At 39.8% G+C, this 13995-nt stretch overlaps 1 protein-coding gene across 1 annotated transcript in view; it reads left to right on the top strand.

Annotated features, from left to right (window-relative positions):
- Positions 1-13995, top strand: part of ctnnd2a (catenin (cadherin-associated protein), delta 2a) — a 264157-nt gene that overhangs the window by 127781 nt on the left and 122381 nt on the right. The window contains exons 7-11 of the mRNA XM_030756885.1: positions 1442-1496; positions 2196-2400; positions 2707-2812; positions 3466-3598; positions 7064-7237. Coding sequence (XP_030612745.1) covers positions 1442-1496; positions 2196-2400; positions 2707-2812; positions 3466-3598; positions 7064-7237 — 673 coding nt within the window. The remainder of the gene's footprint in view (positions 1-1441; positions 1497-2195; positions 2401-2706; positions 2813-3465; positions 3599-7063; positions 7238-13995) is intronic.

Genomic DNA, 13995 nt, shown 5'->3' with positions numbered 1-13995 from the left:
CCCTTTCAAACCTAGCATTGTGGAATAAGTCCTGTTGCCCTCAATAGACACACATATCCTTATCACAAAGCAGGGAAAATAGCCAGAGACCCAGACAGCCACTGGAAACAAAAGGGAGATTGTGTGCTTGTGCATGCAGATACATTTATTTGTGGTAGATATGCTGAGAAAGCATTGTTTTGTTTTGTTTTTTCCCTGCAAAATTCTGCAGCTGCAAATATTCACATCTACAAACAGTTACAAACAGAGCTCCATGCGAACACAACTCCAGAGTGTGTTTGGGTGTTGTGAGCTACTGGTTACCAAATGATTAGACTGTGTGTGAGCTACATGCAATTTAGTCTGTTTTCTGTTGTTGAATAAAATGTAACAGACACAGTAAATGTTCTAACCACTTCCAGGATACATGGATGCCATACAATATGTAGATAAACATCAAATAATATGTTTTCATTTAAAGATAGATAGATAGAGCTCTCCTCATGTATGCATCTATATATTACTCAGTTACTCAGATTGATAGCTGAACTACTGTATAGGCAGTACTGACAATCCTCCAAGGTGTCTCAGTAACTGCATGATTGCATAATGTGGCTTTCTACATCTGTAGTCATGCCAGTCTAGTAATAATGTATCTGAATCACCTTTACAGCTCAAATATACACATAAGGCTATGTAAGGTTCAGTGAGGTCTGACATAATGCTCCCCTACTGTCTGGAGAATAAGGAGAATATATTTGGATAGGCCGACCTGTGTTGTGCAGTAGAAAGGCTTCTTGCATTCTGCCTTTGACTCACACACACCTTTTTGTGTCTGTAGGGAATTCATTGCATATTGCAGTCAAAGCTGTGGGTCCACTATTCCCATCAAAATTCGCCTCATATGAAGACAAGACTGCTGACTTACACTCATATAGTATTATACAATATTAAGTCATTTGGATCACTTTGTTTATGCTTTAATTGTGCTTGTTTTTAATAATAATTCAGTTTTGTTTGTGAATATTGGTGTTTTAGTAATAAGAGATGGTAGATAATAAAATATAAATATGCAAGTGACTGCATAAAACTATTCTACTTTTAATAGGTGGTGCAACAAGGCTTTATGAGAAATGATTTCAGCCAGCTGAGCTTAGAGGACATCATGGTTTGCTTCTGTGGGTCTTTTTTGTCGTCCCTCTGTGTTCTGTGAGGATTTCATTACTAACTTTCCTAGGTTCATTCAAGAACCCTCAAAGGCTTGACTGACTTCATTGTGCATAAGTTTTTTTTTTTCTTCATGACCACTATTTTGTTCCCATTTATGCCATTTCTTAACTCTCTCTCCCTTCAACTCTTGCTAAGTTCTTCTTCCCCCACTAATAAACGGTTTACCACTTTTTTTTTTTTTTTTTTCCTCCCATGGGTGATCTTGACTTGCTCCCCCCCTACATCCCCTCAGGTGACATCGAGCCGTGCAGCCCAGCAGCAACAGTCACAAACTGGGCCAGGGTCAGGTAGGTCTGATCACATCTCCATTTATTTAAATATAATAATCTGACCAGGCATAAAATACTGTTGATATTCAGAAATATCATTTCGGAACACTGACCAACAAACATGAGTACTTACAAAAGAAAAAAAAATATACTACTTATTTTTAGAGTACATTATGCATAGATTTATCACATTAGTGATTAGTGATATTAGTAATCTGTGGGCCATCCTTAATTTGGGGTCAAAGTTATGGGCCATTCATGTGTAGCCCTCCATTTAGTCCATTTTTTTTTTAATTTTATCGAACGTTTGTAAAAAAGTGTAGAAAAGTGTTTTTTTTTCTCTTTTCTCCATTGATCACTCACTAACAATGACACCCAATGCATCCATATCCAGTATTTATTGTTAGGTAAAGTTAAAATGCTAAATATTATGCACCATATATGCAAAAGTCTGTCTTTAATTACAGTATCACTGATGCACAATTAACTACCTTTAACTCAAACCCAAATTTTGACCTTTGTGTCAGTGTTGTGCTTTTTTTAATGTGTTTTTGACATATTACCAAGTTATCAGCCACTGGAAAATGTCCAGATTTTAAAGACCTACATTAAATGCATTCCAAATCATTATCATCAGTCTGATCTAATTTTCTGTCATCCTTCAACGTTTAGTGAACTTTTGTCCCTTCCCTTTTTTTTTTTTTTTTTTCCTTCCAGGGATCTACTACTCCAGTTCCACCTTGCCTGCGCAGGGTTCCCCTCTCGCAGGAGGAGGCGGCTCAGGTTCCGGTTCTCCCAGTAAACTTCAACGTCTGGGATCAGCCACTGATACAGCAGGGTACTCTACCACCCAGCGGCTGCCCTCCTCTTCTTCCTCCTCTCCCAAGCAATCTCCTGCCAATCGGCTGGCCAAATCATACAGGTAGAATGCATGTATTGCTGTTAATACAAATTCGATTAATGGGCAGCCTTTAAGGATAGCTTGAGAATAAAGTAAATACACGATGATGGGTTGCAATAGAATTTAAAAGAGCAACGAATAATGTAAAAGTACAACCTACTTCTTCCAGGTTCATTGTTGGTTCATTTATGCCAGCACAGAGTGAATATAAAATGCACATATTCTACACATGACATATGACTGTTCTTAAACATGACGTGAAATCAGTCATTTCATTTTTTTTTCTCATGCAAATAAATGATGTTACTTTGTCTATTTGTCTTTCAGCACCACAGTTGCTGTGACAACAGCAGGAGGGGGTGGTTCCCCCCTGAGGGTGGCATCTCCACCCAATTCTACAGCAGGAGGCTCCACATCTTCCCCTCTTCACCAGGTACAGGATTTACCAGTCGTACAATGCGAACACATGTAGAAAGGGAGTGTATTCTGTGATAATAGAGTATAAAATGTGAAGCATACATTTAAAATCCATTAACCTCACCACTGGTTATAAAATACTGTAATGAATGCAAATGCAACAGTGCTTAGTGGAATATAAATTCAGTTCTGCAAAGTGAAAAGACTATAGACAACTGCTATATAACTTAATTGTGTCTCGCACGTATGCATCTGAATGCTTATTATTTTTATTGTGAGAATGTGTCATATTCAGCTTGTATGTACATAAGGTTAAAGCTGAGCTCTCCTCACCTCTTTTACAGTGACTGTAGTCACAGATTGCTTGGATTAATTTTATTGTATCCATTTTGTACATATTATTATTATTATTACACATTTACATTACAGTTGGACAGATCATACAGTGGTGCTCTTAAAATCTTAAATCTAAGTTGATTGAACTAATTTGGCAAAGAAAACTGAAAACATGTAAGTTCAAACATCAAGTAAAACACCATTCAAACTGAAACATCAGCCATGTTTGCTGTTACATCTTTGGCTGCCACACACACACACACACACAGTAATCTTAACTGAAGCGCCAGTTTATGAACTTCACCCAAAAATGAGCAACCATTGTCTCTGCAGATGAGTTCAGGCATAGGGAGCTATGCAACTCTATCTCCCAAACGGCTGGCAGCTCATCACGCTTCTGACCAGTACAAGATCTCCCACGAACTCTACGCCACTGCTACGCTGCAGAGACCTGGAAGTCTGGCAGGTGGGAGTTGATACATTCATGCAGTGTCACATATAGTTTTGTGTGCTTGCATAGATCATACAGCAAGAGAAATAATCTTAACAAGCTCCTCCTGTGTAGCTTTGAGCTGATCCACCACCTTTCTCACAATCATCCTCACCTCATGAGGCAAGATCTTGCATGGAGCTACAGACCAAGGGCGATTGATGGTCATTTTATATTTCTTACATTTCCAAATAATCACAGTTGTCACCTTCTCACCAAGCTTCTTGTTTATCGTGTTTTTGCCCATTCCAGCCTTGTGCAGGTCTACAGTCTTGTATTATTTCTTTGAAAGTGAGCAAACTTACAAATTCATCAGAGAATCCAATAATTATTTCCCCCACTGTAAACCCTCCAAAATGTGTAACCCAGCTTTTTAACTACTAGACATGAACTTGCTTTAAGAACAATTTAAAATGATTCAAATTCCTAATTATGTCTTCAAATAAGTATCTGTTTGGTATTCCCCAGTTTGATGTACTAAGACTGCTGTCCAAATATTTATAGACCTAAGTGTGCAATGGCTTGACACTGCTTTTTAGTACAAGTATACTCAGAAAAGGAGTACAGTTGGATAAAAAAAAAAAAGTGGTGGCTCTGTTACAGCATCTTTTGCCATGGATTTTTTTTTTTTAATGTGTGAGTGTTTTAATTTTTTTTTCATAAAAAAATGAGACATAAAATCTAAAATAGATGAATATTGATTGAACCAGGCTTCATGGAGTAATTTTAATTTATAATTTCTTTAAACTTGGTGCTACACTGATAGGAACATGACCTTCACAGTTTACCCTGAGGGCACAACTGTGATCTTGATGCATTGCCTCAGGTTTCATGTCTCCTGAAGGCTTTAAATGAAGCAGAAAAGACAGAAGTGAGCGGGAATGGACTGGGGAAATATAATTATTAGAATCTGCTGTCATGTGCATAGACGACCAGATTGTGGTTGATTGTATGAGGACAATTTAATGGCAACTAATTCTGGAAATGCATCATGTTTTGTTTTACCTGTAATGGCTGGTAGTTACATTTTCAAATTGTGTGTAGATAGTGTTACTCAGAGGATGGTTTATCACAGTGGATGATGCCCCTCTGGGGAAAAAAAGCACAGTAGAGTTCATCTGAGTAGCATGTTTGGAGAGGTGCTTAACAGCTTCACAGCCCCTACTCTACTGCAGAGTTAAGCTGTGTCCAACAGAAATTGCCTAAAAAAAGAAGTTTCCTGTCTGTGCTTTTTGTATGAAGGGCTAGTGTGAAATGGTTCACTGTGTACAAATATTGCAGTGGTAGCAAGGCAGGACAATGTACACAGCTAAAGGGAAGGAAAAAGATCTTTTACCAAATACAGGTATTTGGTAAAAGCAGCGATATCATGTGATGTTTACAGGTTGAGCTTGATTGGCAATGAAAATGACTGCTGGATAACATTAGAAACTCAGATGCAAAGCAGTGATCTTTTGGAGATTGAATAAATAGTCCTGTTCTATTTTTCATTTTATCCTGCTCAGAAAAAAATGTTGTAACATTTATCTTTCATATTAAATCTGCAGTTGACAGCTATACAACCTTTTTTTTGGTAGAATGAGCAGAGAAAAACATTTTTTTCACTCATTTACTGACTGTAGTTGTAGGTAAAATTTAGTTTGCTTTATTTTTAACGAAACTAGCAAGACTGTAAGACATCGAGGGACCAGAGTTAGTTTTGACATCTTGTTATCCTTTTTTAAATATTTTACTGAATAAAACATCAGGTGAGGGGATCTTTCTCTCTCACTCGCTACATCACTCTGTCTTCTTGTCTTAGAGTTCCTCTTCTGCTTTAAAGAAAGAGGTCAGTACTTCCACGAGTAGGCCCCTGTGAGCCAAAAAGTAAATGTATAATGAAATAAAACCAACTCACCAAGACTTCAAAGATGAAAGGCACTAGAGGAAGCGAAAGAGCTTGGATGAGTCATGCTGTTAATGGGTGTGTCCATAAGTCTAATTAGTACTCTTTCATGCATATTCTTATATTGTCTTTCAATCCCCCCCCCCCGTAAAATTCACTGCATTTTACCTGAGGTCCGTGGTGACTGAAATGTCTGTTCTTCCAGTGTCTATTATCCTTTTTTTTTTTTTTTTTATTCCCTTATGCTGACTCCCTCTTCCTCTCGCTGTTTGTGTTCACCATCTGGCTACAGCTGGCTAGCAGAGTGTGAAGGGATGCAGCCAACCTTTCATTGGCTCGGGAGGTTAACAGGCCAGTCAGTTAACCACACAGCTGAAAGGAGGACAGAGCTGAGGCACAACAGTGGTTTATCATTTGCCATAATAGTAAAGAAAGTGCAGGCAGGGTTATTATTCATACTTCAGTGTGCTGCATATATTTGATCCTATTGCGATGGCAAAGTGCCTCGTGTGCATTGATTTCTGATCTAAACTGACAGATCGAGGTATTTGACTGTGTTAACTTGATGATGGATACACAGGGAGGTTGGAATCCCGACGCAGTGCCCCTTCATCCCATGTAACTTTCTTGGCACGCGACTTCCAGTCCACCGAAAACTATTATAATATGATATGACATTAGCTCCACTGGACCATCTCTCTTTATCTCAGTCGCTCAGCTTTCTACCTCTGTGTATGTATGACTATGTATGTCCTCCAAACCCGCCTGACTTGTCTGCATTTTCTTCCCACTTTCCTACTTTTCTACCCTTGCCTAATTTTTAATTTTGGTCCCCCTTGTTTTCGGAGGGAGGCCCCTTGCCTTACATTTGTTCTGCTGTGTAATGAACAAATGCCTGCTGTCAATGTCTTCCTCGCCCTGCTTCTGTGGGACTCCTGCCAAACACAGAGCAAAGGGAGGGGACACTGCATCTCATTATTTTATAGCTGACGAACAGCAATGTGTTCCATGGAGATTAAAAAAATTAAAAACAGAGGCATCACTTCCTTTTTTTTTTTTCTGTCTCTCTCAATCTGTATATTTCTTCTTATCTCATTTGTTGTTGCATATGTCTCTATTTTTTTCTCTGCTTCTGATTTCTTGCAACTAAAACTCACCGATTCCTTACCAATCACACAAACGCAGACAAACACACACTACCTCACCTTCAGTTGCTTTGAAGGACTTTGTCGACTGCGTCCTAATTTTTCCACAACCCCATTCTGCATCAGCAAAGGTGAAGGATGGGAATGGACAGGTCTAAAAACAGAAAATTCATATAGACCTGTTGTTGCTGCGTAAGCTCTTTATTTTGCTTTCATTTGAATCTCATATCCACATCCATATGTCTTTATTTTATCTTCCTGTCAAGTATTTCTTACTCAACCTTCTCCTTTGTGATTCTAACCTATCTGCCCTGTCTGCCATTTTCCTCCTCCTTAAAATCTTCATTTCTCTCATCCTCTCCACCAATATTGCCCTCACAGCTTTTTTTTCTTCCTCTTTTTTCACTCTAGGCTCTCGTGGCTCCTACAGCAGTCAGCATAGTCAAGAGCCGCTTCGGCCTCTGGGGTCCCCAGAGCACCACATAGATCCCATCTATGAGGAACGTGTCTATCATAACAAGGGCCCCATGAGAAGCCTTAGCCAGAGCCAGGGCCCAGACTCAGGGCCCTACCGCAACAACACAGGTAAGGCAGTGACTGCATTTGTGTCATCAGTTACACCAGTGCAGTTTGTTTTTCCACTTCACATGCCATGTTTTTAGCATTCTACAATGCCGAGGGAAATATGGTGTTATGCATAATTACTGATATTTGATCAGCAGTATAATATTTATGTCAACATAATAAAACTGCTAAACTGTTGAGTTTAAGCAAAATAAATTAGCTCAGACTCGACAGTTTTAAGCTCTGAGCTTTTTAAACTCTGCTGCCACCTGTGTTATGCTAAATAATAGCAGCTAGCAAATGCTAGCAATGGAACTACAGTTGCACACAAATTAGACTTGCAAAGATAAAAAAAAAGATGCAGCGAGGGAATGAATAAATGTAGAATGTAGGAAAGTTTGGCAGTGAAAGAGTGTAGCAGGTAAACAAGCCAAGTTTTGACTGTGATGGTGACTGCAAGCATCTGGCAAGAGCTGTACTAATTTAGAATTGCATTAGATGAAAGCTATTTGTAATTTCAGTATTCACCTGTTCACCAGAAGGAAAGTGTTATACTCACATAGCCTTTGGAACAGCTGCTGAGCTGTGTCGCAAAGTCAGTGGGAGAAAGAGAGTTTCCGCACACGGGCCTACTGGTAAAAATCTAATTGGTTAAAGGTAATTCAAGATGCAGGTTAGCACTGACTCCTCCCGGAAAAGCCCAAAGCTGCATTCCAGTGGCAAGAAAATTTTTGGAGGGAGATTCAGAAAAGCAGCTAGCCCATTCACAGAGGTTCTTGTGCTTATAGATTAGGTGTTGTTTGTGTGGCTCTCTGTCCTCAGTTTTGTCTTTGATAGGTATTGTGTGATTGCATTTGTTGTGTAATTGTGGTGCATACCAATCTGTACTGTGAAGCATTCATCAGTAATGCAGAATTTGATTGGCAGCAGAGGTGGCAACAGAAACATATATTCATCATCCAAATAGAAGTATAGACTGTGGACTGTGGTACGTGTTAAAAATACTCTGGTAAAAGTACTGATTCAACTTTTTACTCAAGCAAAAGTACTCAAAATTTAAGAGTAAAAAGTAGTTCTTTAGACCAACCAACCGGACATCGTAGTGGTGGACAAACAAAGGAAGAAGGTCGTAGTGATAGACGTTGCAATACCAAGATGGAGGAACATGAGAAGCTGGATAAATACCAAGGGCTCAGAGAGGAGCTGGAAAAGATGTGGAAGATGAAGGTAACAGTGGTTCCCGTGGTAATCGGAACACTTGGGACAGTGACCCCCCCCAAGCTGGGAGAATGTCTCCAGCAGATTCCTGGAACAACATCCGAGATCTCTGTCCAGAAGAGCGCAATACTGGGAACAGCTAAGATACTGCACAGGACCCTCATCTCCCAGGTCTCTGGTAGAGGACCTAAGCTTGGAGGGCAAAATAGACTGCCCGTAGGGGCGAGCTGGGATTTTTTTTTTTTTCTTTCAGTAGCGGACTGATATAGCTGGTAGAAATGTCCTCTAAACTTTAGAGGACATTTCTGCCAGCTACTTATTTATTTTTTGCCAAGCTGACTGAACCTCAAATTATATTAATGATCAACATAATAAACACTCCACCCTTTTCCAGCTAAGAACATGACCTCAACCATGACTTGGAAATGCTAATTCTCATTCACCTGCGAATCAGTGCAACCTGAACTGTATCATCTGTAAACAGCGAAGACAAGATTGTGAGACTACCGAAGTGGAAACCTTTCACCACTTGGCTAACCCTGGAAACTCTGTCCATAAAAATGATTAACAAAATCTGCGAAGAAGGGCAGTCCTGGCAAAGTGCAGCACCAAGAATAAGTCTGACTTATTTCAAGCAATGCAGACTGTTCTCACTGTGATTATACAGGGATCGAATGGCTCGTAGTAATGGGGCAGATACCCCATCATCCCAAAGCACCCCCCACTGGAGACGTTGTCAAAGTTCTGCTGGAGGTAGGAACTGAAGATCTTGCATACCTGGGCTTCTGTCAGATGCTCCCAAGATGCCATCACCATACATTTTACTGTGCCAGGCCTGTCAAATATCCTCCCCTGTCACCTGATCCAACGACCAGGTGGTGATCAGTTTACAGCTCAGCTCCTTCACAGTGTCCAAGACATGCAGCTGCAGATCTGAGGAAACAACTACAAAATTGATTGTTGACCTGCGACCTAGAATTTCCTAGTACCACGTGCACCTTTGAACACCCTTATGCTCGAAAATGGTGTTCGATATAGAGAAACTTTGGTTGGCCCAGTCCAATAACAGAACACCACTCCGTTTAGATCAGGCAGGCTATTCTTCTAACTCCAGGTCTCACTGTCATTGACCAGTTGTGTTGAAGTGTCCCAGTAGAACAAAGGAATCCCCCAGCGGTACACCCTCCAGCACCTCACCCAGTGACTCCAAGAAAGCTCTGTATTCTGAACATCATTGCATAAGCGCAAACAACAGTCAGGACCTGTTTCTTGACCTGAAGCTGCAGGCGAGTAACCCTCTCATCCACTGGAGAAAACCCCAACGTACAGGGTGCAAACTCGGGGGATACAAGTATACCCACCCCTGCCTGCCGCCTCTCACTGAGGGCAACTCCAGACTGGAACAGAGTCCGGCCCTTTTCCAGGAGACTATTCCCAGAGCCCAAGCTGTGTTTAGGTGAGGCTGACTGTATCTAGTCAGTGTTCCATGTCCCAAGAGCTAGTTTCAACAGCTGGGGATCACACCACCAGAACCTTCACCGTTGACTCCCACCCAACACGCATAGCACCCGACCCCTGTGGCACCTCATGCAGGTGGTGAGCCCAAAAGAGAAGAAGAAAAATAAAGGGAATTAAAAAAAAAAAAGCTAGGTCTATTTATTGTTGCCTGCATTGTAGATGGATGATTTTGCCCACACACCCCTAAGCAGAAAAATGAGTATAGTCAGATAATAAAGTGGGATTTGGCAGGTGTGGGAACCCTAAAACTGATTGTAGTGGTGCTGCAAGGGAAAAAGACTCACTTAAATATAAGTCACAATAATTTCTATTGTGAGCACAAATAGATTTTGTTTTCAGGCTGTAATCTGTTGGCCTGTCCTGTTGCTCTTTGTAGCTTTAGCCAACTGAATTCAACAAGATAAGCAGAGGTTACATGATCCATCATGACTGATATCCCACCGCTACACACCTTTATAGTAGTGTAAAGGTGGAATCTAATCAGCATGAAAACACCTTTAATTTGATCTCTGCTGCCCTTGATATGAACTCACACAGACCATGAACACCACAGCCTGCACCAGTCCAACTTAGCACATCACTGTAAACTTCACCACAGTACAGCAAACTAACCAGTGTAGCCTGTGCCTAACATCTTAGCATATTAATGCAACCACTGAATAACAAAACACATACTTCAGTTTGTTTTGCAGGACATTTCACAATAAATAAAAACATAAATTTAGCAACTAATCATATATAGCTGCTCGAAAAAGTCTAAAATGAATAAGGATATTACATGTGAGCTTTAAATTTCCAGTTTACCAAATGTCACCAAGCATATTCTTTTTTTTCTCCCTAGGAAATACAGCAACCGCACTTTTAGAGAAACACTGTGACAAACTGCACAGAAACAATTTGTGTGTGTTTGCTGATATTTGTTGAGCTGTTAGAAATGTTGCATTTGAAATTACCTGCCATTACCTGAAAAACTTTACTTCATTTCCTTCATGCTTGCTCTTCTTATGTAGGGCTAAGCTAGATACTGATGCACTATGATCATAACTTTGACAGCTGCACCTAAAATGCTATTTCAAATAGTTCTGACCCACTTTAACCCTTGAGTATAGCACTATAAGTGATGGATAAATTGTGTTTTTTCACCTCTTTCCTCTTTTCATGTACATTAAGCACTGGTGAAAGATACACTGATATGATGGTTCCCTCCATTTAGGTTCAAATCGGTTTAAAGTCTTAAAGGCCCTTTTACATTGAAAGTGTAACCCCTAGGTTAAGTGAATGGCAGCTGTGCTCTATCTGTGCTATGTCAATTTTTTTTTTTTTTGGCACTCATTTATGGGCTTTGTGTATGTATAGCACCTCACGGTCAAAGTTCACCCACAAGAGCTCCCCAGACTGCATTCTTGCACTGCACTGTGCTTTGCTTGACTCCGCGGTAAATTGTTCATGGACAGCACAAGCCATAGAAAATAGTGGGTTTCAGAGCGCGGCGGTGCCGTTGTCTCGTTGTATGTGAAAGGGACTTTATGTAAAACTGTAGCTGGAGTAAAAGTAAAAAAATAAAGTTGTCAGAAAAATAAAAAAGCAAGTAAAGTACAGATACCTGAAAATTCTGCTCCAGCACTTAGTTCAAACCTCTGCTATGCAGAAAGTATTTAATGGCCTATTCAGCATGGTCATGATGGTTCCACAACAAATTTACTGCTGTGAGAAAAGAATAGAGTCCTTGAGGAGAGGAGAGGGCATTTTTGAGCCTTTTGGGAGTACTATGAAAAGTCATACCTCAAGCTGTTGCTGTTTTTATGCTCAGGAGTTTCCACACATATGTGCCTTAAATATAAAATGTATTTTCAACAGCTTCTCCATATTTCAAAATGTAACAATCTGTCCTTGAATAGTTTGTGATATCTGTGGCAAAAAGTTTTTTTTCTTCCTCCAGACACCACAGACAGAAACAATTATAGATAATGAATCACATCTAACATGAGTCTTCCTTTATGCAAAATTGTGCTGCTATTAATGTCTGTAAGGTGACAAAACACGTGTTCTTTAGTATCTAAAGTGAAATCAGCACATGACAGTTTTTTAATGAGTCACGGAGAAATAAAACTTGTTATCTGATGCTCCCTTATCTTTCAGAAATAACTGAAATACCTATGCACAGTATGTGTCAACACTCACCAGTACCAGTATTATTTTCTACAGGGCGATTGGTATGTTGTCTACTCAGTCCAGTGCATTTCTATCTAGAGCAAAATGGAGATAATGCATTATAGGGAATAAAGAATAAGTGGCATAGAAAAGGGCATCACCAAGCCTTTTGTTATTTAGAAGCACAAGAGGCTGCGTGCCTCTTCTTTTCTTTCTTTTTTTTTTTTTTTTTTGTTTGTGTATTGGCAATGAAGCATAGTTGGATACATTTGCTATCAAACTCACACAGTCATTCTCACTCACTCTCTCCGTAACTCCATTGTTGCCAGCCGTGTATTTTTTAATAGGGCCTCATTGAGCTTATCTCATTGTGGGTTTAGGTATGCCATGTTAATCCCATTATGGTATCATACCCACATGAAAACACCCAAGTCTCTCAAGCCACATTCACAGCTCCCTCAATGTCTTTAACAAGCCTATCTTTAATAGCTATCATTAGCACTCAGGTCAGAAATATGGCAGTAAATATGCCACCCTAGACCAGAGTCTGAGTTGATCAATTTCACTCACTTAAAAGGAACATTTTCCATAAGCACCAAGCATAGCTTTTGAAGCACATTTCAGAGTTGGGTCATTGGGTTTGCTCATATTCTTGTGGGATATTGCTTTGATTACAATCAGTGAAATCCAGAACGCTTCACACAGTGATATCATTGTCTTTGCAAGCAGAAATCATTTAAATAAGTGTGCTTCAGAAGTGTACAGAGAGGATCCGGTGTTATCTATAATTTACTGCGCCTTGTATTTGTAGTTTCAATAGATGGGCATGAGAAAACTCACAAAGGAAATTTGCACTGCAGCTGCAAAAATCAATAGGCTCTGGATTAGACCGTGTGCATTTAATTGTAACACTGGAGGTTTACAATGCACTTCTCCAATGATAAAGTGTTTTAATAAATTGTCTGACGTTGTTGGAGCTAAATCCTTCATCAGAGTATATATTTTATCTCATGCACAAATATTTCCCTGCTGCACTTGGCCCTCGTAACTACACCGCTAGAACAACACACCAAAGATTAACAGCACCTTGAAGTCTCGGGGCTATTGAATTAAAGCTTGGCCTTTACACAGCATATTTTGAAATTTGTGTGAATAGCATGTGCGGTGAAAAGGAGGTTGTCTAATAAGGATTCATAATGCACAGAGTGATGGCACATAATGAACTGATAAGGGCTGTGCTGACATAGTGAGCGGTAAGTCATTAATTATGTCATAGTGCCTTTTCTTGGCAATGGCAAGCTCACATTATTGGTTCATTAAGCTGGCATGGATCAATGTAATTAATGCTATAAGTCATCCCTTTGCTGAAAAGAAAAGAGAGACAGTTGTGTGGGTATTGGACTTCAAAATTTCCAAAGTTGTAGTCAGGGGTCTGCAGTATGTGGTACAGAGTGTCAGTCTAATTTAGAGCCAATTTAAACAAGGCAGTCAAATGAAGCCCACAATATTCACTGAGAGCAGGGGGCATCACATTATTTAACTGGGCACTTAACTATGAAGAGGAGCAGCATGGTACAACAAAAGCCATCTAAGTGACTCTAATTTTATATGCACTGTTTTTATAGCTGCCATTTTCTGGGCCGGTTTAGCTCAAAGAGACACATGAAAGGAAATGTGAATGTGGACATATGGTGGGCTTAGGTCTGTAGTCCAAATTACATCCAACGATTTGATGAAAGTAATGGTGATGATGCCTAACTAAGTTATTTACATTTTTTTTTTTGGCAAACTTTTGCCGGAAAGATGTAGATTTTCACAATACTGCATCAGGCCGAAAGCTTATTTTATGTCCGGCACTCCAGTAAACCAACAGTCCTGTAGACTCAGGAAGG

Source organism: Archocentrus centrarchus, chromosome 20 (assembly GCF_007364275.1).
Source record: "Archocentrus centrarchus isolate MPI-CPG fArcCen1 chromosome 20, fArcCen1, whole genome shotgun sequence".
Lineage (NCBI taxonomy): Eukaryota > Metazoa > Chordata > Actinopteri > Cichliformes > Cichlidae > Archocentrus > Archocentrus centrarchus.
This window is presented reverse-complemented; position numbering and strand designations above follow the sequence as displayed.